Here is a 22,287-nt window from a genome sequence, read left to right on the forward strand (position 1 = left end):
CAACAAAGGAGGCTGTACCCCATTGTGATACCCTGAATTATGGATGTGGTTTCTTCTGGGAAAAAAAAGAAAAGAAAGTGATGTATCTGAGTCAGCTTTCCTGTTTTTATTTAAAATTAGATTTGACTCTGGGTGTGAATCTATATTTCAGGCAACAAATGAAAGCCTTGGACTCCTTCCAACACTAATGTGTTCTTTTAATGATTGATCTCTGCAAAACGGCCTAACAAAAGTCCTCAACACTCGGTGATCTATTACACATCCTGATTCTAACCTTGATTAAAAGGGTTCAATGCTCACTCGCCATTAGTGGATGTTTCTAGGTGGTCTTATCAAAACTATCAGTCTTCATTGCAACATTGCTGGCTTCACCAAGGCTGGCTACTTAATATTCATACACAGATAGATAAGAAGGTATTGTGTTACCTTCACGAAGTGTACAGCGTGTGCAGAATGGATTAATCACTGAGTCACAATGCACAGGGGAATAGACTGTGGGAGCTGTCATAAACAGATAAGCATAAATGAAAGCTGAGCGTGCGCGGCGGTAGAAAGTCCTGCTGTTAGTTGTGAAAAGAGCTGACTGTCCTCTAAGTTTATGGCTTGATTTCTGTGCTTTCTTAAAAGTGACTTCATTATCAGCTGGATTGCTAAAAACAGCCAGTGACCGCAGGTTATGGCTCTGATAATGTCACTGTCTTTATCATTATTCAGTGTATTTTAATTTTATCTAATTATAAAGTTTGCAGACGATTTTAAATACCAGGGAAAGGTCACATGGTTTTAGTAGAGTACCACAGCGATGTACCACTTAAGGGTTGTGAACTGTTAGCTTAAAAATGTTATATGCCTCCCCCCATAGAGACACAGGGGAGTCAAGGATTTAAAAAGACACTGTGAAGAAAACCATTACAGTCCAACTTGACACATCCCAGTAACTAAGAAAGGAATTCCTCTTAGAGGGAGGGATCTTTTTTTCCCAAAATGCAGGTTATAATCGTGGAATATTTTCTTGGGTGGAGGTCTATGCAGAGACGCCCAGACCTCCTTCTCCCTGGCCACTTCCTCCAGCTATTCTGTCACTAGGGCATTCCCAAGCCAACTGAGAGATATAATCTTTCCAGCATGTTCTGATGCTACTCTGGGGCCTCCTCCTGATGGGACATGCCTGGAACACATCACCTAGAAGGCATCGCGGAGGCATCCTGCTCCACCTCAACTGGAATCAGAATCTTTTGTGGTAAATGTAATTGTCCCTGTGAAGTAGTCAGACTCAAACGTCAAGGAAGGTGGTAGGGAAGCAGACTACGCAGACATTTCATGTTTCCAGAGGTGAGCAATGTATTTACAGTGAACTTAATTTAATGTGTAACTTAACAAAACTCCCCCCCCACCCCCAGTAACTCAATTAACAACCCTAGATCTGTGCTCACCTCTCCTTTCTCCTCTGAATCTGGCAGAGACTGGCTTTAAATAGGGCCATCAATTTCCCTTCAATTAGCCCAGCCAGTACCACTCACTTGAACTGAGGGATGTAAAACTCTACACAGATGATTAAAAAGACACAAAACCTCTTCACACTTCACACTGGCTGTATTAACGAAAAGAAAAAGATTCAACAAATCCCTTTAAACCTTGACACGAACAAAAGGAAGCATTTCTATGGACAAAGAAACCCCTCCACTTAGTTCGACCTGCTGATGTCATGTGTGACATCATCAGGACTTTAAAATGAGGAAATGCTAGGCAGGCATTTCCCCACACCTGACCCTCATGAAGACTGAAAAGAAAGAACAAAGTAAGTATGAACAAATGACTTAATCTGTAACATAATAAAATATAAAGAAACATGTAACTGAGTATTTGCCTTAATTTGCAGAATGTTTGATTTGCCGGCAACAGAACGCTTACACAAATAAACCCGGGATAGTGAGTGAAGCAATGTTACTTGACAAATAGCAAATCATAGCAAATAAATAGAAACAGAATAATGTGTATAATGTGCAAAAAAAAAAAAAAAAAAAAAAAAAAGGTCAACACATATGGGACAAATGGAGAGCATTGCAACTGCTCATCCACTTTGTCACAGTCCCCACCAGACACAAACACCTATAGAGGGTTGTAATCTCTGTCAGCAGCAGCATAACCACTAACCTCACCTGACACAGTGCCGTGCAGAAAAGCTACAAATTAATGCCTAAAAATGCCGCAATTTAAGAGTCTGATGCTCACACCCAGACCGCCCATCTTCTCACTAATTTTAAACTGACAACCAATAGCAGTATTACTTTTTATGAGGTGGTATAATAATGTTCCATGACTCCATTAATTAAAAAAAAAAATTGGCTGATCTTCTCTACAAGGTAGTGTCCTTGAACACACCTGGCCTGGTTCCAGCACGCCTGCTGTTTTTACATCAGTCCCTGAAAAGTATTGTTCTGGCAACTTGCGTTTTAGCTTCTGTGATGTCTGCTGGAGGTCCTCCACTTATAATTAGAATTTTGTTTTTCTACATCGCAACAAGTCAAGTCTGGCAAGTAAACTAAACTGATGTTCCTAGATCTAAAAATACCATCCAAGCTTTAAGCAACCCAGAACTGCCCGTGGAGACGGTTACGAAAGAGAAACAGTCCAAAGTGAAATCAGATTGTTGTTGATGTGCTGAGTTTCAGAATTCTATATTCACACTCCACAAACACTAATATTGAAAATAATATATATGCTAATTTAACACTGAAAAACTTTAGAGTATCTGAAATCTTATTTTCTTCTAGGTCTACATGTCAATATGTGGACAAGCTCAGGTCAGCCAGATGGTATTGTGATACACTCAAGGGGAGCATGCAGTGATTGCCCAGTGAAGAACAGACATCAATTAAAATGTACCAAGGTGAAAATGGTGTTTTTTGTTTTTTTGGTTTTTCCTTTTTTGCAGTGACTATTGTCTCTGGAAGCAGGCTCGACTATGTTTCCATTTAAGTCAACTTCACGCATTTACATGTCAACAAAACTACAGGATTTAAGAAGAGCTATCAAACTGTGTTTGTGTTAATATTTAGTTAGTATTAGCAAGTAAACAAGCTTCTGTAGCTAAGGAGCAAGATGTGAAAACGGGTGTGGGTCACAATCAGCCAAGGTTTCAGGTGAACCTATTGTGAAACCTAGCCCCACCCTATCATGTGATTTACTGAGGTCAAACGGCTCAGGATGTGAGTGGGTGTTAAGTCGTCTGAGAAGGGATCTCAAAACCGATTATAGATGGCATACAGTTAAAAGACAATAAGCTCAGAATCATAACATGGTATTTTTGGCTCTTTATCTGGATCTTGTTAAACAATTGAGAAAGATTGTTTTGTCTTTTTTTGGCAGGGTGGGGGCTGAGGGGGTGATGCGGTCACTGTCTCTGTTTGCCTTTTTGTACTATGTATGCCACTGGAAACTCATGGTCAACATGGAGACTACAAGTTTTTTTAGCTACAGTTTTTTCAAAGCTGTTTTTTGTCAAATTTGTTCACAACAATGTGTGCGGATTATGGAAACCAGTGTGTTTTTGCAAGAACAACAAACTCCCATATGCCTTCATTTAATGAGGCAGAGATGGTGTCTCAAAACTTGGCCAAAATAAAAATCTGCTTGGCTGTTAAATATGACTGGGTAAGTTACAAAAAAAAAAAAGCTGCTTTTGTAATTTGGGTGCACATAATTCATTAAACAGAAGTGTATGGTTAAGGTTCAAATGCTAATTTTAGTATAGGGGAGTACAAACCGAACCTGAGGCTGAAGAAGCAACGTACACCCATAGACAGTCTAAAGAATGGACGTAGTCACCTCAACATCACTTAGTGGTTTTGAGCTCTGCATTTTAAAACTTAAAACTTAGCGTTTTGGCCAAAGCCATGTTTTGTTGAAGCCAGGAGTGGCCTTATCTGCCTCTTATCGACATCATTAGCCAGACTTTTCTTCAGTTCCCAAATTCAAACACTGCAGCGTTACTGAGAGTTAAAATTGCCTCAAATTCTTTCATCTCCAATAAATTTAGTGTGGCTGCTCTCCTAAGTGTTACAATACAGTTTAAGATACAAGCATTAATTAAAAAAGGCAAATTACAAAGTTCAACAGTTAGAAGTTAGCAGGAAGTTAGCTCGCTAGTTTCCATCTAAAGATGATATACCAAGTTACGACCAGAATTTCTAAAAAAACTAAAACATGCAGCCCTTCTATCACCTTGGACATAAATGAAGACAGAAAAAGATGGAAAGCAAAACAGCATCAGTGTTTGTATGGTTATTGAAGTAGAGCTAGCTGGCATATAATGGTGTGCTACCTGGTAGTTAGTAAGTTGCATGCAAAAATAAGGCAAAGACACGTATTGGCTAAATGGATCCAGCAGATCACAGGAAAAACACCTAAGATCTCTGTTCAGAAGGACAACCAAGCTGCTGCGCAGCACCCTCAATCTCCCAGGCCAGACGCTGGCATTGAAGCTCAAGGATATTTAAAAAGAAATAAAATAAAATACTCCAAACTATCTATGAAAGCCAAAACTGCTTTTTGTACAAGGCTGTAAAATTGCTTTTTAATGCTTCAAAGCTGAGGATTTTAACATGGTAGTCTCTGGGGACTGACTCCTTTTGGAGCCAGCCTCAAGTGGCACCTACAAGAACTGCAGTTTTTGGCACTCTCGCATGGCTCCTGAGGTCACCATTTGCCCACAACACCTTGCATTCAGCAGTACAGGATGCCCTTATGAGCGACTGCAGCAAGCAGCAGCAACCCAGTTTGCTAACCATCCATCACTGCAGCACAGCCATTTACCCAAAGAGCAAAGTGGTGTCAAAAATACTGGCAAAGCACAAACAAGGAAAGAAAATGTCCCCAAACTATAGCTGTGGAGGCGGCGGGTGAACAGATAAACAACTTTTCAAAGCAGGATTATGGTGCTGTATATGTCAAGGCCAGGATGCGTGGGCCTTGACTCTAAATGTGGCACAGCAAATGGCGAAGGAGAGCTAAGCCGGCATTCAGGGGAGACACAGAGTAGCTGCCCAAACGGGCTTGTTAGGGGGCAAAGAGGGAACTCATCAGTGCACAAGATCACGGCTGACAGAGGAGCTTGTTAACTGTAGTAGGGTAGCCAAGAGGTGGCTCATTAGGGAGAAGCACCAGTCGCCTGCATGGGCCTTGCTGGCCTCACCAGATGGCTGTCCGTCTGGATGAAGAAGGTTATCGACATCCATCATTAACAAATGATGCGCAGTATATTTTTTGTGATGGAATAGTATAGAAGGCACTCATTGTGTGACTTTGTCACAATTTGATAACTGAAACTTTATATCATAGAGTGCCAAAGTCTAATTCACTGGGGGGAGAAGAGCTCTATTTCAGTTTATCCTGAGCTTCTGTTTTGCAAAGTTTGTTGGTGGCACTGAAACATAAATCCTGTTGCAACATTGCCCCCTACTGGTGCTACTGACTGGAACTCCAGATTAATGGAGGAGAGATACAATCAAAACATGTTTTTTCCCCGTCACTCGCCGCTCAATGGACTCTTCACATGTTGCCAGCTGTCATTGTAAATAACACATTGTTTGCAATCACCCTGTCTTAATAAGTACAGCCCTCTTCAGCTTGATTATCCCACAAGACAAGTTTCAAGTGAGGGCCAATAAATCATTACTCGTCATTCACTGAAGGAGAAATACACGCTGCAGCAGCTACATCTATATCAGAAGTGGGACTCATTCATTTAGCAATTCTTTGCAGGGATGCTTCAACCAAGTAGCAGATGATTTATTTGCTTTCTGTCTAAACACATATCCCAAAATAAAGAGTATTGTTGCATGTTATTACTTTGAGGGTTGATTGAGTGTGAATTTATCCACTGCTGATGTGACTGGAAGATGCTGGAACTTAATTAAAAAACTGTGAATTCTGTAGTGAGGAACATCAGTGAGTAAGATGTAATAATTGAGGATGCAATCAAGCCATAGTGATGTAGCCGGAATAATAAAGAGTTTTTTTCTCCAGACGACCACTTTTGTTTAAAAGAGCATTAATCATGGTTGTGCAACAGCAGCTATGAGAACTACAGAAAAAGTCTACTTTTATCTTGAGGGGTTTTTGAACGAGAAAGAATCATTATATATGTTAACTCTGGAAACTGCACTTATACAATTGGCTCTTGGTTTAAGGGAAAAATGTGATTGAGTCAGCAAGTCTGAAATCGTCCTCAAGTGCTGTCACTTCCAGTTAATTAAATCTTATACTAAGAAATTAAAATGAATTACTGGAAAATGATTACAAGTATACCGCTTTGCAATTCATCATTTTATGCAAACTTTCCAAACCTTATGTTAAGTCAAATTGTTGAATGTTGTCATTGTGGTTCTTAAATTTGTAAAGTCTTAGTTCAAACTATAGGATCAAGACATTCCTTTGTCCCCCTCCCCAGCCTCTCGAGGTTCTGAGAGGAGGCTGTAGTGTTTTATCACAAGCACATCCCTTGTGAAGATTCTGTTTGATGTTGTAAGCTTCCTGCTTTTATGATCCTTTTGGTGAGCAGGAGGTCACACAAACGCACCCCCATGACACACACACACACACACACCCACACACATTCTCACACACTCACTCAAACACACACCCACACCCACACACACATTCTTGCACACGTGCACACGCATACACACACATAGTGCCTTGTCTTTGTAACCAAGGGGGGTTTTACGTTGGGAGGTGCTTGGTTGTGTTGTATTGTGTAAACTGTAACTGTCATGGGAATAAATAGCTGCGAGGAGGGCTACTCTTTGAGGGATTTGGGCTAGAGACAGGTGAGGAGCATTGCTTCACTGCCTGGTTCTGACCAAAGCTCTCCCTCATTAGCGAGTTAAAGACTGGTTGAAGATGTTCTGTCTTGTTTTCCGTTCTTCATGAGGAATAAGTCTCTAAACTAGCGGGGCCTGTGGAAACACAGACCCAACACCTTAACTAGATCTTTTGCTAATTTCTTTGAACTGTTCTTTCTCTGGCTAGAATTCTTGTACAGCATACATCTTCAATAACTTTCTCTAATAAGAACTGGGCAAACTTCTGACCACAACTCTGTCTTTGAAATTGGCATGGTTGCTAGCGCCAGATGGGCTGGATTAGGAATTTTAGCAACTGCTGACCTGCTCGGTTTTTCCCACATAACCATCTCCTGGGTTTACAGAAAGTGGTCAGAAAAAAAGAAGGTATCCAATGAGCAACAGTTCTCTGAGTTAAAATGCCTTGTTGATGCCAGAGTGCTTTGAGTTAAGAGGAAGGTAACAGAAACCTTCCTCTTAACTCAACTTGCTACAACCAAGTTATGCAGAAGAGTATCTCTCAGTGTTGTGCCAATGGGCTACAACAATAAAAGGCCACACTGAGTGCCAGTCCCATCAGCTAAGAACAAACTAAAGCTACAATTTAAACAATTACACCGAATTGGACATCGGAAATTTGCCTGTGTGATGAGTTTCTGCTGCAACATTAAGATGGTAGGGTCAGAATTTGGCATAAATGTGAAAGCACAGTTCTATCATGCCTGTATCAGCTATTCAGGCTTTTGGTGTGAGGAATATTTTCCTGGCACACTGTGGTCCCCTTAGTACGAGCTGAGCATCATTTAAAAGCCACAGCCTTGCTGAGTGTTGTCACCTACCGTGTCCATCCCATTATGACCACAGTGTACTTATCTTTTAATGGCTGCTTCCAGCAGAATAATGCAGTATGCCACAAAACTCTAATCATCTCAAAACTGGTTGGTGTGGTGGGATGTGGTGGAATGGAAGTTTCACATCATTGATGTCCAGGTGGCATATGTGCAACAAATGTGGGATGCTATCATCTAAACATGGACCAAAATCTCAAATGTTTCCAGCACCTTGTTGAATTTATGCCATGAAGAACTGGGCCAGTTCTGAAGGCAAAGAGGGTGTAAGTTAGTACTAGCGGTGATCCAGATAAAGTGTACCTAACAAATTAGCTCATGAGTATATAGCTGAAAATCTAGGTGAATTAGTTTCTCAGAAATAATCATTAGGGGAATACAGTATAAAATAAAGTGGAAATCCTCAGTACAAGGACTTTACAGTGGGTCATCGTTATCATGCTTGTATTAGGTCATCTTGATACCCGATACAAGCAGACAAGTAAAACTACTTCTGTTCAGCCCATTTTTCCAGATAGTGATTTATCCCTTCACTGTGTGCAGGCTCCGTAGGACGTTAGCACTTGACCAAAATTGGGACAATACTGTAAAAGAAATTTTTGCTAAATATCAGGGGAGTACATGGAAGTATTAATTTTCCACAGAATGAGTACTCCAAGCCTTGTGATTTGTAAAATCCTGAAATAATATAACAAGGACACTGTTGTAGCTGCTTGCAATCTACCTCGTTCAAACTACTAATGTTCTGTCCAGTGGCTCATGTCCTAGCTGCACTCTCTTATGAGTGGGCACATAAGAAAAAGGTTCACAGAAGCACCACTTAATTTACTGAACAGTGGGTACAAACAGGCAAAAGGCCCCTTAATTTGAAAGTTGAGTTCATGCGGCGAGAAACAGAACAAGCATCAGGTACATGTACAAATGGCTTCATTTAATTAACGCATTTCACAAACAGTAACTTATGAGACAAATGTACAGGAATTATTTTGCCATTTTATTTTTTTTTCCTCACATTATTGCTTTACAGTAAAATGCATTGGTTGGATATGTCCAGTATAGCAAGACAATACATTCATATAAGTTATACAGATGTCCTCAGTAATGTTTTGTAACTAACTTTACATTAAATATATTTTTAATCATTATTACTCTTGACAAACAACTCCCACGTCACATTGAGCTCACAGTGCATCAGGTCGCATTCAGTCAAATACACACCAGTCGTCTCAGTCTGTTAAATGTGTGCCTGAAAGTTTGTGCACTTATTTCCCCCCCCCCCCCCCACACAGGATTTCCATACAATCTGGATTTTCGCAGAGCTACAACAAATATGGCCTCTGAAGTCCAGTCGCCCCCCCCCCCCCCAACTTCTTCCATTTAAAAAAAAAAAAAAGAAAGAAAAAAGAAAAAAAAAACAGATCAGAAAATTAATGAGAATGTACGCTGTGTCCAACAAACAGATGAGCAGTGTTTAACCTTGGTGCGCCCTTGCCCACTTAAGTGGGCAAAGACCACAGCAACTATACACAGAAGAAAAAAAAAAGTTAAATACTGCACATTCCGAATCAACTCAAGTACAGTACAAATATGCCTTCTTCAAAGAAAGCATAAAAAATATAAATTAAAAGAAAACAGCGGCTATGTATATATGTACAGAGTTGCCACTAAAAATGTTGGGAGGGTCAGAGGATTGTTGTACAAGGGTAGGTGATTGGCGGACTCCCTGTGTGGTCACCTCCAGCTGATCCACAGTCATTGAACCCTGACAGACTAGCAGCTTTTGGGGTGGGTCTGACTTTTTTTTTTTTAACTTTTTTTTAAGAGAGAAAAAAAATCCTTTAAAGCCTGCTCTCACTCTGGAATTTGAGAAAAAAAAAAAAAAAAAAAAAAAAAAAAACCCACACAACTGAGAAAAGCCATTCATGCCACCATCCCATGTTCGCTGCTGCCCCTGACCTCCTCGAGCCAGGGTTGGCGGAGAGTTAATGCGAGTGGAGAAAGACGACAAAGGATTGCGTGTAAGAGGAGACACCAGACTACCCACAAAGCCACTGCTCCAGACACTTCCATCCTTTGCACCGAGTTCCTCAGCCGTCACAAACACACTTGTGAGCTCACACATCAAGTACTAGTAGACAAACTGACATCACATCTTCAAGGTTCCCCCCTCCATCCTTATATGGCATTCTTGCAGGGGGGAGGGGGTCCTTCTGTCACATAAATTCTTTACATTGAGATTGCATATACAAGTGCCTGCTGCCAACAATGGGGCAGAGGGATATTTTCAACACTTAACACTCTCCACGGACATAGTTTTTAAGTCTCTGCGCCTCACTTGCGGACTCCTCACAGGCATTTTTGCATGATGTCAAAATGTCTGGATTGCAGTGTGGCTCGTAGCTGCCGTTTTTTGTAAAAGTGGGCAGGGCGGCATCCGTTGAGATGCCCAGAGGCCCTCAGCCTTTCGCTGTGCTGTGGAGGAGCTGCTTTAGATGTCCCAGCATGCACTGCAGACAGGTGTGCTCATGTTGTTAACGAGGTCCCGGTCTGTTTTAGAGTCCGGTGTGAGAAACGTAGCATGGGCCCGCACACATGCACTCAATGTTCTCCGGCACACACGCACACAGTCACACGAACACTTATACACTGAAAATACACACGCACATAAGGAAGCACTAGTTGATTCAGAATGAGAGGACGGCTGTTAAAGTGCAGTATCTACATGTAACTCAAAATCAAGAGACCATCACCATCTCCACCTCTGTGTTTCCCTGATAACTGACAGCTGTGGTTGCCCCCCTCTGCCCTGGGTAGAGGAGCTGCAGTAGTCCCTACTGGCCAGAAGGTGATATAGCAGACAGTGTTGAGAACCATCTGGTTTCTTTGCATTTTTTGTTTGGCTTTTTTTGGAACAAATATCTTCATGCGGATGCAGTCTCAAAATGAGAACGCCACCTGATGAGAAAGATCAGATGCATCACACAGATGTGGAGCCAGTCATCCGTTTGTCTTTCTGAACTTGTGTGGAGGGAAAGTGGAATGACACGTTGCTAAACGAAAATAAAGCTGGAGTGGAGTCGCCACTGCCAGCCAGTACCTCTGAGTGGTCAAATCTCCTTACAGCAGAAAGCAACAAAAAGCATTTCCATGTGCAATTTGTTTCCGTGAAAAACAGGCAATGTCCAATATTTGCAACAAGCTCTTCCGTATTTCATACTAGACAAAACCTTGTTTTGAAAAAAATACAAAAAAAAAGTGTTTACAAATTTACATTGTGCAGTGCTGCATATGCATAACACCTCTCACAGTCATCGGATCTGGACTGCGATACAACTTGACACAAAGTGTCCAGACAAAAAGGTCTTTTTTTTTTTTTTTTTTTTTTTTTTTTTTAAGAAAACAAAGATTTGATCAAGCAGAAGATGGATGGGAGTTGCACATGGCAAGTGAGTGAAGTGTAGCATTAACAGTAGCTGCTCCCTCATGCCAAAGGCCATGCCAGGAGAGTCAGGTCCAAGCTGGAGGAGGGGAGCTGCCAAGGACAAGACCCTCCTCCAGAAAGCTGAAGAGCAAGTGAGTCTTTGGGTTCTTGGGTAATTGGTAAATCTTTTAGGAATTACTTTAAGGAAAGCTCTCTGTGAGGGTTTATAGATTGGGATCAAGGTTTGTGGTTTGTTAATTTTTTTTTTTTCCTTTTTCCTCGACAGACTCTTTTGGTTTGTGGAAAGGCTTTGGAAATGGTGTGTGAATCTCTACAACGTGAACATTGAAAACACACCAACAATTAACAGGGGCACTTATGATTTCTGGAGGTCCCCAACATCTAAAGGCATGCTAGATGGGTAGAAAGATAGCAGGCGCACAGAGGAACTAAATACTTTACTGCAGTAACAGGCAATGCCCCAAATAACGGGCATTAAGGACCGGCACTGTGTGACAAGGAGACAAATTTGAGACGTACAATGGCATCCATTCTTACAGCTTACTGCCTCGTAAGTAAATTAGATTCATATTTGGGACAAAAGGATTACAAAGAAGAGAGTGCAAAGGAGGAGGAGAACAGTCTGCTGATAGGTCCGTGTTATTGTAGAAAAGAAAATTGAAGGTTGCTATGGGAGCCTTGAGGTTTTGGTATTCGAGGCATGCTGCTGTGCTCTACTCCTCCATACACATGGGAAGGTTGACAAAAGTGAAGACGTTGTATTCTATCATGATAGAGAAGCAGAGGAAAACGGCATACAGGACGAGGACGTACACGCCCAGCTTTAAATCCAGCCGCCACTTGTTCAAGTGGATCCCCAGCACCTGCGCGCGCACACACACACACACACACACACACACACACACACACACACACACACACACACACAAAAAACATCAAAAGGCTTGTTACTGAATCCTGAGCATGAGAAAAAGAATCATTTCAAAATCAGTTTCTCTACCAGATAAAATGAAATAAAAAGAAATTTTTCATTTATGTAGCGGCATTATCTGTTTAGACAAAACCAATTAAGCAAGTTTCACCGACAGCAAGTTGTATTTTTTTGCTGCACTACAGTAAAGAAACAATCTAAACCCTCTACACCTGATCAGTGTTTAAAGTTCACCATTAAGCAAATAGAGCTCTAGTCCACTCTTTCCTTTGTTTACTCACTGCAACGATTTCCACTCATGATTATGTATTTGTTTACATGTGCATGCTGAGGATTACTAATATAAAATGTGCTAAAGTGGAAAAAGACACACACGCACCAACAGCCAGAACTCTGCTGTGCACAATCAAGTGATACTGCTAGAGAAAATCTATATGAGGGGGACCACGCACACATTTTGTAATAACTACAGTTTGTAGAAGTAATATTTGTTTACCACTGACTGTGTGGGGACTCATGTATATTTGATGTCATACTGTGAAATTTATGAATGTGTCTGACTGGAGCTCAGAATTTTCAAAGGATATCATATTTCAGTTTATTGCCAAATGCAGCACAGGGTTATCACATTGTCTACATTATAGAATTCTAAATATTGAATGAGCCAATTATTACAGAACTGAGACAACACTAACCAAAGTGCGATCTTAATTCTGTAATATTACTTCAGTTTTATTTAAAACATGTACAGCAATTAACTATATCATCTTTCTAGAAGAGAGCAGCGTGTGAACACAACATGTAAGCATTTTATTCTCACCGTGAGGGCCACAGAGCCCAGGAGAAGCACCACTGAGTAAAGCAGCCCCCGACTGTTAATCATCACCTGAAACACAAAGAAGACTCATGTGCACGATTCACCTGAATTTTGGTGGTTTCATCTATTTAATAGCACAAACGATCAAGTACAAACTCTTGTAGAGCAAACTAGCCTCTCACCACTGATCCATAGCTAACGCACATGGTCTGCATCGCCCACGGAACCCCAAGTCCCACTAGAATATCAAAGACATTACTGCCAATAGTATTGGACACTGCCATGTCTCCCAAACCTGCAAGAAAAGAGACCAAACAAAGTTGCTGAAAAACTTAAGTTTTCTCTTCTAGACTTTTGGATAAAATAAAAATGCTTCACTTCCAACAATTCTGCTGTTCTGTAGCTTCTGGTATTCACGAGGGCCCTAACCTTATTCAGCAGTGACGCATGCCTGCACCGTAACATCTATAAACAGCACTGTACTATTTCCTCCTGTTCCTGTGATCTTGAGTACTTCTCCACTTGGAAAAAAAAAACCTTGTGTCTATGTACATAAAAGACAACTGACAGCTTTGAACATATACTGCACTAGTTCCTATATCTATCTATCTATAATTAAAAAAATAAAATAAAAAAAAGCAGCATTTCCAGCTTTGCATTTCTAAATTCACACCTGTATGCATGCAGCACATACAGCTTCCATCTGTGGGTTTCATACAATTCTACATGTAAATAGATTACATCTTTTTTGCAAGAAAGGTGGGACATATTAAACATCAATGTAAAAACTGAATGTTAAAGATGTTATATTTACAAAAGTGTCAATTATCTATCTGAGCAACATGTTTTTTAAAAAGTTGAGAAGGGCAACAACACTGGAAAAGTTGCTCACGGGGTTGTGCGTTTGAACAAACCCCAAAATAAATCAGAGGCAGGACTGGGCCCTTAAGTGCAGATGGGGATGGATTCATCATCGTGACAGAATGCAAGGGCAAATATTTCAATTTAACAATAACATTTTACAACAACAAAAAATGCAAAGAATTTAGAGCTTTCTTCAAACCCAATTTAAAAAACAAAAACAACTCTACAATGGAAAGAACAAATTGACGATCCAGGAACCCTGATGCTTTCTCTGAGAGGTGAGATGAGGTCATGTAGCACGGTGGTTTTAATGCATGTTGCTAGCATGCGCTTATTCAAATTTTCTTGTATGTTCAATATACTGTCATGGTAAAAAGTCCTCTTTAGGTCTTAAAATAAAGTAAAAGCAACCAACATAATGCACAGTCATTTTTAACAAAAACAAATGAAGAAGCAGAATTTGGAAAAACTTTACAAGTCTTTACAGCATTGCTTCAGTTCATTGAGGTTTCCAGGCATTCATAGATGAACAGCATTTCAATAAGGCTGATGTCTAGACAGTCATTTTTGTAGATTTGTGATCACTTCGTTACATAATTCACTGTACACTGTTCCACAGATTGCCTCATATTCGACTCTAGAATCATTTGGGCACCTTGTAGTAATCAAGTTGAACATATACTGCTCTGTATACCAGAGGACTGTTCTACAAAGCAATTTCAAAAATACTCAGGCAATCTTTCCATTATCCTCATAGCCAAACTTGGGGTAAGTTAATCAAGATAAGTTGTCATGGTTACATGGTTTTCACTGTACATTCACATGAGAGGGGTGGCACTGGCAATATCAATTACAATTATGGTTAAGTGTAATGCAGGCACAGCAGCTGCTTTTAGGATTGGAAAAGAGCCCTTATATGAATAAACCTGAGCCCATTTAAAAACCACAGAAAAGGTGAAAATACCTTGCCGAGCCACGATGAGACTAGCTATGCAGTCTGGGACGCTGGTTCCTGCCGCCAAAAAAGTAATGCCCATGATAACATCAGGTATTCCCAAAGTGTAGCCGATTATGGTCACCTGAAAGTATACGTGGAGGCAGTGCTCAACAAATGGCAACACAAAAGATAAATGTTCTTTTGATGAAAAATATGTTGAACCATAGTATGAATCTTCACAGTCCGTTCAACACTGTTAGGAATGATTTCAGTTGACTATGCTGTTGCTTATATGGTAGCTAGAGACATGGCAAGAACAGTTAAGCAAATACTACTGGTTATATTAACTTTTAGCCTTTGTAAAATATATACATAAAAAATATCAGCTCCCCAAATGAAATCAGAGCATCATCTTGTATCTAGGTTCCTTGGATTGCAAGTGTTAGATTGCTGCTGACCAAGCTAGCAACAAGCCATTCAAAGCTAGCATGTAAGGGCAGTCCAAGACATTTCTAGGTTAACTTGTGCATTTCAGTCTTTGTACTGTTCAGTTTGGTCTTTTAAAATATAAATTACATGGGTAAAATGCAACTCCAAGATCCTCTCTTTTCAAATACAATTTAAAACGCCTTTATTCTCATAGCATAGTTGTTGTATTAAAAAGGGGTGACAGCAGTCTTATCCAAATGGAAACCTTTCGAATTTATGAATTGCAGGCTACTAAATGCCTCAGCTTAAAACAGGACTTTAAAAAAGTAAACTCTAATTAACCTTATTTGCTTTTGTAGGTGCCTTCGTGTTTGCAATTTATGCTGCTGTGGTTCATCATATTTCATTTGGACTGGATTTGGAGAATGTTTTGGGCTCGAGATCTTGCATTTGTCCAAGTTTTGAAGATTCCTCATATTTGTGATATTCCACTTTCCACCATTTCACCCCATGATGGGGGCTTAAACTTCTTTGAGAAGAGAGTGCCTGAGCTTCTTTGATGACTTAGCTCATGTCGATCCCTTCCAAAGAGCACCTTAAATATAAGCGTAAGTGTTCCTCTTCAGAAACAACGGAACATTACATGAATACTTAACATTAAGGTTTCACTACTGATACATAAATCTTATAAATTTAGCTTTTCTGCAGTCTAATGTCTTGTGTTAGTGTCATAGTTTTACATCTGCGTGACACACACACACACAATGACAGTAAAGGCAGTTCTGATTCTGAATTTGCACAAGCAGAAAGCCAAATAAGTTACCTTGTATGCTTTACTTTATTACAACCTTTGGTTAAACCCCTGGTTTGTGGTTTATTTTCATATTTGTATGACTGAATCATCATCATTGCAGCAGACGCTCTTATAGCCCAGAAAATGTTTGCTTACAACGATGTACACCTGAAACCATATTCAGGTGGCAGAAAACATTTACATACTAAACCTTCATGATAAATTGCTGTCAGTTATTTGAAGACCTGAAGGACTGTTTTATTTTCCCACAGCAATAGAAATTCCACTTTCAATTACATAAAACACAGTTTACACCAATTTTCACTCTTCTGCTTTCATATTTAACAGTTTGGGTTTTTTTAATCAAATAATTACTTCAGCAGCAGTCAAGCAAAATTAAAATGTTTCACTTTGTGCTTTGCAAATTCCTGATTTAAATGACTAATGCTACTGTATGATCTTTGGCATACAAATATTACACTCACCATCCAGACCATAAAGTAGGAGAATACTGCAATCCAGACAGTAGACAGGATGAAAGAGAGCATGAAGTATTTCTCCCAGCGAGGCTTGGCACAGTTTGGGACCGTAAAGAACAGCAGCAGGAGCAGAGGCCACGAGATCAGCCACTTAAACTTACTGCCTATACTCCCTGCAGTGAGACAACAGCAAGAGATCAAGATTGTCAATTTATTTTGGCCAGGCTTAATTTATAAAAAATGTAAAATAATTATCAGCTTTAGCATCACATGCCAACAAAAACAAATCAGTTCCATTTAATGTTTTTTTCCTGGTCTTTTTTCAAACGTTTACACCTTTCGGTGAATTCGGTCATTTTTTGCTTTGACCTTCAAATTATTTGTGGTATACTTAGAAATACAGCGTTATATGAAGAACAGGCTCTGTGTTACATGTACAGCCTAAACAATCTGCAACTGCGAATTATTCAGCTTAAGGTCACACTGAAAATAACTGTCTAAACTGTAGCTCCATTTGTATTCAGTTCCTCTTTGGTTTTACTAGTGAACATAAACATGTTGCCTCATCTGTCATTTACCACAAACACTGACAGCATCAAGCTTCATTTCTTTTTTAAATGAAGCTCTCATACTGACAGAGCACTCTATTTTGAGGAAAAAGATTTCAGTGTGCCTTAAAGCACCAAAACCTTTACTCTTCCATGTCATTTATAACCTAACAAGATGCAACACCAATTCCACCCACTTAGATTTGTCTGTTTCATGATAAATCAGGATAATCAGATTCAGTCTTTTCACATGAGCAGGCACTGACTGATAAAAGGGCAGCCCTGCTTAGAGATGTCAAAGAGGATAATCATTAGTTGGTATACAAGAACCTACTGCCCAATTTAAGCAAGGACATCAATAACTGCCGAAGCAGAAATAAATTCTTAAGCAGATTGAGCAGCGCCATCCAACTAAGCATTCCTCTGAGCACTAACAGCACCTCTAGTTTTTAAAAATCTATACCTACAGGAGGCTGCATAGCAAGTTTTGAAATATGACTGGCATGTCCGTGTGTCCCCAATTACACACGTTCATCAAGGAAATACATCAAGCGCGTACTTGGAATATGAAAAGGTGAGATGGTGTCATTTTCCTCCACCTCGCTGGGTTTGTCCTCTGGCACATTTCCATTCTCGATTTCAACCTTCCCGTCGATCACTTGCGTCTCCACACCATTGGCAGCTTGCACCAACTTCTGGCGCTTTCAAAAGAAACAAACTAAGTCACAGAGCACATGAGCGAACATGCTGCTACTTCTGCTTTTAAAATGCTTTTGTTCCTCTAGTTGTACAATGAAATTATATAAGTGTATGATGACATAAAACCCTTCAGGGCTTCTTAGAAACACAAAGCTGAAAATAGTTCCCACCTTTAACCTGTAAAAGCAGGTAAATCTAGTTACTGGAGCACCAACGGGCAGCTGTACCTCTGTAATGATGAGGCGACTGGCCATGCGCAGGCGGGTCTTGGGTCCAAAATGGCTGGTCACCATGACACGGAGGCCAGCCTCTGGGAACCTGAACTTTGAAGGGCTTGCATTCATGATCTCATCCACCATCACCACAGAGCCACGGCTGTAAGCTTTGCTAGGCTTGACTAAAGGGGTAGAAGCACACATTACAGCAATAAATACAAGACACAAACCAATAATGGTCCAAACCATTACAGCATATTAAAAAACATCTGCTGTATAACTTTGTAGTCTCGAGCGCTATAGACTTCCAAGCCAAAATAAAGCATTACTGAGAGCTAAGCTGCCATTTAATTAGTGTCAAACAGAGCTGCACTAGACCATATTATTATTCTACCACTCCCCAATCAGTGTGAAGGCAGTTAGATGTCAAATATATCAAGTAAAACCATCCAAGATGAGGAATACCTTGCATCTACAAATCTGGGTGTCTTCCTTTTCGAAAAATCCATCATTTCTTTCAAGCCACCTTTTTCTATTTTTCTGTCGGTGCCTTTATGTCACCTGCTCTCTCAGTGACCGGGTAAGTGCTTCTCTGAATCCAATTGTAAGGTAACATTGTTGGTTTGGAGCACCAGGATGCCAATCTTAGCACATACAGTTCAGTTCAATTCGCTTCAAATGGGTAGACTAAGAAAATGCCAAATTTGATATTTCTCAGACAATTCAACTCAGCTTTTTAGATTATCCAATCATATTTAAGTGGATTTACAGAGATGAAAGTTTTATATAAAATTGTATATAAAATTCTCCAATGTGAAACTACAATAAAGCTATATACAAACTGATCTCAAGTTGATGATTTACTGACGCCTCAGTCAGACACGCCTAGAGACCAGTTGGTGCCCTCCTGGCTACCCCTGTTTGCCATGGAAACAAAATGTGTACTCCAAGGCAAACTACCTAGCAAAAGAAAAATAAGAATTTTAGTGTTTTTGAGAGTTGAATTTTTTATTATTTTTTTTTTAAACTTGTTTCGATTCAGATTCTTGCATCACAACTTAGGAATGATGAATCCTATCAGCATTCTTTCCTACATTTGCTTATGCACATTATATTTCTTGGAGATATAAATGGATGGAATAAATGTAAAACTATCACTAAGAATGTGTGTGGCGCATGCTAGAAAAGCAAGGGCCCATTACAAACATTTCTCCATAAATGCTCCTAGTACAAAAATATGAATTTTCTGCCTTTCCTGGACTTCAATCTCAAAGTTACTTGGTAGAAGAGGAATGTTTGTGGAGAAAAGGAGGTGTTCAAAAACCCTTTGATTCCCAAGTGTTTCGTGCTTCTGGGATATTGACAAGAGAGTTTTACACAGCAACTGGGTTGGTTAAAATAAGAGTACTGTGTGCAGTTCATATGATTTCTGGATACTGAACTTCAAATAGCTCTCCCATATTGTCTTGTAAAATAATTTTTTTTTAAATATTTAAAACTAGCAACCAAGACTGATTTCAAAGGGTGCATCTTTGAACATGTAACCGCAGGCACCTTTGACTTAACTCGAGCTGTAATTTGGCTGACACATTAAACAGTCAGTCCGCTCAGACTTCAACTCGGCCTGCTTTATTGGCACCCAGCAAATCCACATTTGGTCTTTCCACGCAATTAGTACTAAGATTCAGTGTGTGGGGAATTAAAAGTTCTACAGTCCACTTATTAGTTTTACTCAGCCTTAATTTGACTTATTATACATGCAAGAATGCACATAAATTAAATGTGTAAACAGAGCTGGCATAAACATTTCCTCTTGTGAAATTCATTACCACTTCAGGAGCGAGTGGGTCTACACCCCAGAGATCAGCAGAAGAAAAGTAGTATGCAAGCAGAAAGAACTGGCACACAGCAGCACAACACTGTTGACAATAAGCAAGAAAAAGTTTAGTAAGGCTAAACAGACAGGCATGTTAGCACTAATGCAGCCAAAGTAGGAAAGGTTAGGTCTCTCAGAAGGGTTACATGTCTAATTAAAAACCTTTGAGAGTTCAAAAAGAAGGAAGAAGTGGAGGACTGTGGCTATAAAGTACTGTAACATGACACCAAAGGTATTATTTAACAGACTAATTTTTCTCCCAGAATAACATTGAGACCTAACATCATGTCTTGTGACATTAAACTAATCTGAAAAGATTTAACTTTATTATGTTGTTGCCCTTTTAAAACCTCATTTTGTGCCTGTTAAAAAGCTACACTTGGTTATCACCCAAAAGAGAACTGAGGAAATGAGTTTGGGGAGTGGGGGGGGTTAAATTGTAAGACATGACAAATCGTCTCGTGAAGTTTGCTTGATGTGCTTCTGAAGAATTATTAAACGAAATAGTTGACATTTTGTGAAATGTATTTTTGATTCCACTCATGTCTATATGCCAAATGCACTCACCACCCACTGGTGTACACCTTGCTAGTCAGAGTTGCTTCAGTTTTTTTGACCGCACATCCTTGATATGAATCTTCATTCCGCCGCATCCCAAAGGGACAGATCTGGTGACCGTGGGAGCCATTTGAGTACAGTGAACACATGTTCAAGAGAGCAGTTCGAGATGGCGTGAGTTTTGTGACATGTTGCAGTATCCTGATGTAAGCAGTCATCAGGAGATGGGTACATTGGTCATAAGGGGATGGACATTGTCAGCTACACTACTGAAGCAGGCTGTGACATTTAACATTCTTCTGCAAACCCTGGTTTTAATGAGCGGTTATTTGAGTTGCAGTTCCCTTTCTATCAGCTCAAAGCAGTCTGGCGATTCTCCTCTGACTTCTGACACCCAAAAAGCATTTTAATCACAGAACTGTAGCTCACTGGATATTTCCTTTTCCAGTCTCTGTAAAAGGAGTGTGGGGAAAATCCTTTCACCATTCTGATGCTCGGTTTGGTCGTCTTGACCATGTGTACACGCATAAACGCATCAAGTTGCTGCCATGTGACTGTGATTAAATATTTGCATTAACAAGCAGCTGAACAGGCGTTAATAATGAAGTGGAAGGTGAGTGAATGTAGGTACAGCTGGGAAAGCTTCCTGTTTTCCAAGAACAAAGAGGGCAGATGGCTATGTGACCACTGGCTAGCAGTTTTAGTTTGTAGGCTATAGCTTCACATTCTTATGAGTGGTATTGATCTTCTCATCTAACCACCAAGTTGTAAATGAGTTCATTTCACAACATGTTTAACTACTGTTCTAGGCATATTTTTAAAAGAACAAAGCAGAAACTGAAGCATTTCAGGTTAGTTAGCCAAAAGGAAGCAAAGATCAAAGCCACAGCCCTTTTATAACAGGAGGAAATACCCACATTCTTCCATAGGATTAACCACGTTGTTGCCTTTTCAACATACAGTCCCTCATTTAGCAGAGACTAGTCATGGGTACGCAGCCTGTCTGATTAACCTTACCTGGAAGTAAAGGCGATGACGGGTCGTCATCCCAAACATAGCCATAACTAGTATTACCGTCCTCCATCTCACTGCTGGCTGCCGCGTTGCCATTTGCCACATTTTTGTTTGACTTTCCCATGAAAAACTTCTGCATGCTGGAGTTGAATCTAGTAAAAAGATTAAACATAATACAAGAATCAGAGATGGTGCAGGAGAGAAAAAAGTCACAAGATTTATCTGCAAATGGGTTTATCAGCTTTAGATGAAAGGCACCAATTTGTTTGAAATATAGCACGTATTAATTAGCCGGAATAATCCTCTTATTTCTCCTATACAATTTACAACTCAGGTGGCTCACTTTCTAATAAATATCAGCGCATTACATTATACATAATGAGCTGTTCTGCATTGGCGTAAGAGAAAGAAAATATCCCCAGAAGGCAATAACAAGCTTTTCAGCCTCAGACTCTCAGCAGGACCATTTGAGTGCCATTACATAAAAATGGATCACAAAAAAAACAACACCGCTGCCTTTGAACATAATGTGCGTAGAGGTTACACTGGCAGCATTACAAGAGCTACTCTAGCCCCTCGGCACCTTTGGAAACATTAAAAATTAAAATTGTTTGTGATTATAGGCTGCAGTTTGCAAGAGAAGATCCAAGGCTATCATTTTTGTTTTTACATTTTTAAATTGTGTTTTCTGTGTTGCCTTTTTCTGAGTCTGAGGACAGAATGGGAATAAAAACTACCTGATGACATCAATAAAAAGCCCTTCTAGTTAAACACGACATGTTCGGGGCAAGACATTTCCTCAAACATTCAACAGGTAAAAAGAGGCTTTGTGCATATAATTACAAGCTGATGCACATACTTCATATGTGTAATATACCATAGTGCATAACTACTGAATAAACATAATCTTAGCTTTCAAGGACAAGTTAATAGAGTAACACATACATGACTAATTACATCTAATTTAACAAATCCTTATAAATGTTAAAGTA

The 22,287-nt window shown here is 39.9% G+C and overlaps 1 protein-coding gene across 3 annotated transcripts in view; it reads right to left on the reverse strand.

Annotated features, from left to right (window-relative positions):
- Positions 1 to 11,364: 11,364 nt before the first annotated feature.
- Positions 11,365 to 22,287, reverse strand: part of slc24a4b (solute carrier family 24 member 4b) — a 33,612-nt gene continuing 22,689 nt past the window's right edge. For 2 of the 3 annotated variants that reach the window (XM_063494844.1, XM_063494843.1), the window contains 8 exons: positions 21,356 to 21,447; positions 17,860 to 18,029; positions 17,493 to 17,634; positions 16,392 to 16,558; positions 14,712 to 14,826; positions 13,066 to 13,178; positions 12,887 to 12,952; positions 11,365 to 11,998 (listed from right to left, as the gene is read on the reverse strand). In XM_063494844.1, coding sequence (XP_063350914.1) covers positions 11,849 to 11,998; positions 12,887 to 12,952; positions 13,066 to 13,178; positions 14,712 to 14,826; positions 16,392 to 16,558; positions 17,493 to 17,634; positions 17,860 to 18,029; positions 21,356 to 21,447 — 1,015 coding nt within the window. In that variant the 3' untranslated portion in view covers positions 11,365 to 11,848. The remainder of the gene's footprint in view (positions 11,999 to 12,886; positions 12,953 to 13,065; positions 13,179 to 14,711; positions 14,827 to 16,391; positions 16,559 to 17,492; positions 17,635 to 17,859; positions 18,030 to 21,355; positions 21,448 to 22,287) is intronic. The other variant, XM_063494845.1, reaches the window with a different exon arrangement.

Source organism: Pelmatolapia mariae, linkage group LG15, assembly GCF_036321145.2.
Source record: "Pelmatolapia mariae isolate MD_Pm_ZW linkage group LG15, Pm_UMD_F_2, whole genome shotgun sequence".
In the NCBI taxonomy this organism is placed as follows: domain Eukaryota; kingdom Metazoa; phylum Chordata; class Actinopteri; order Cichliformes; family Cichlidae; genus Pelmatolapia; species Pelmatolapia mariae.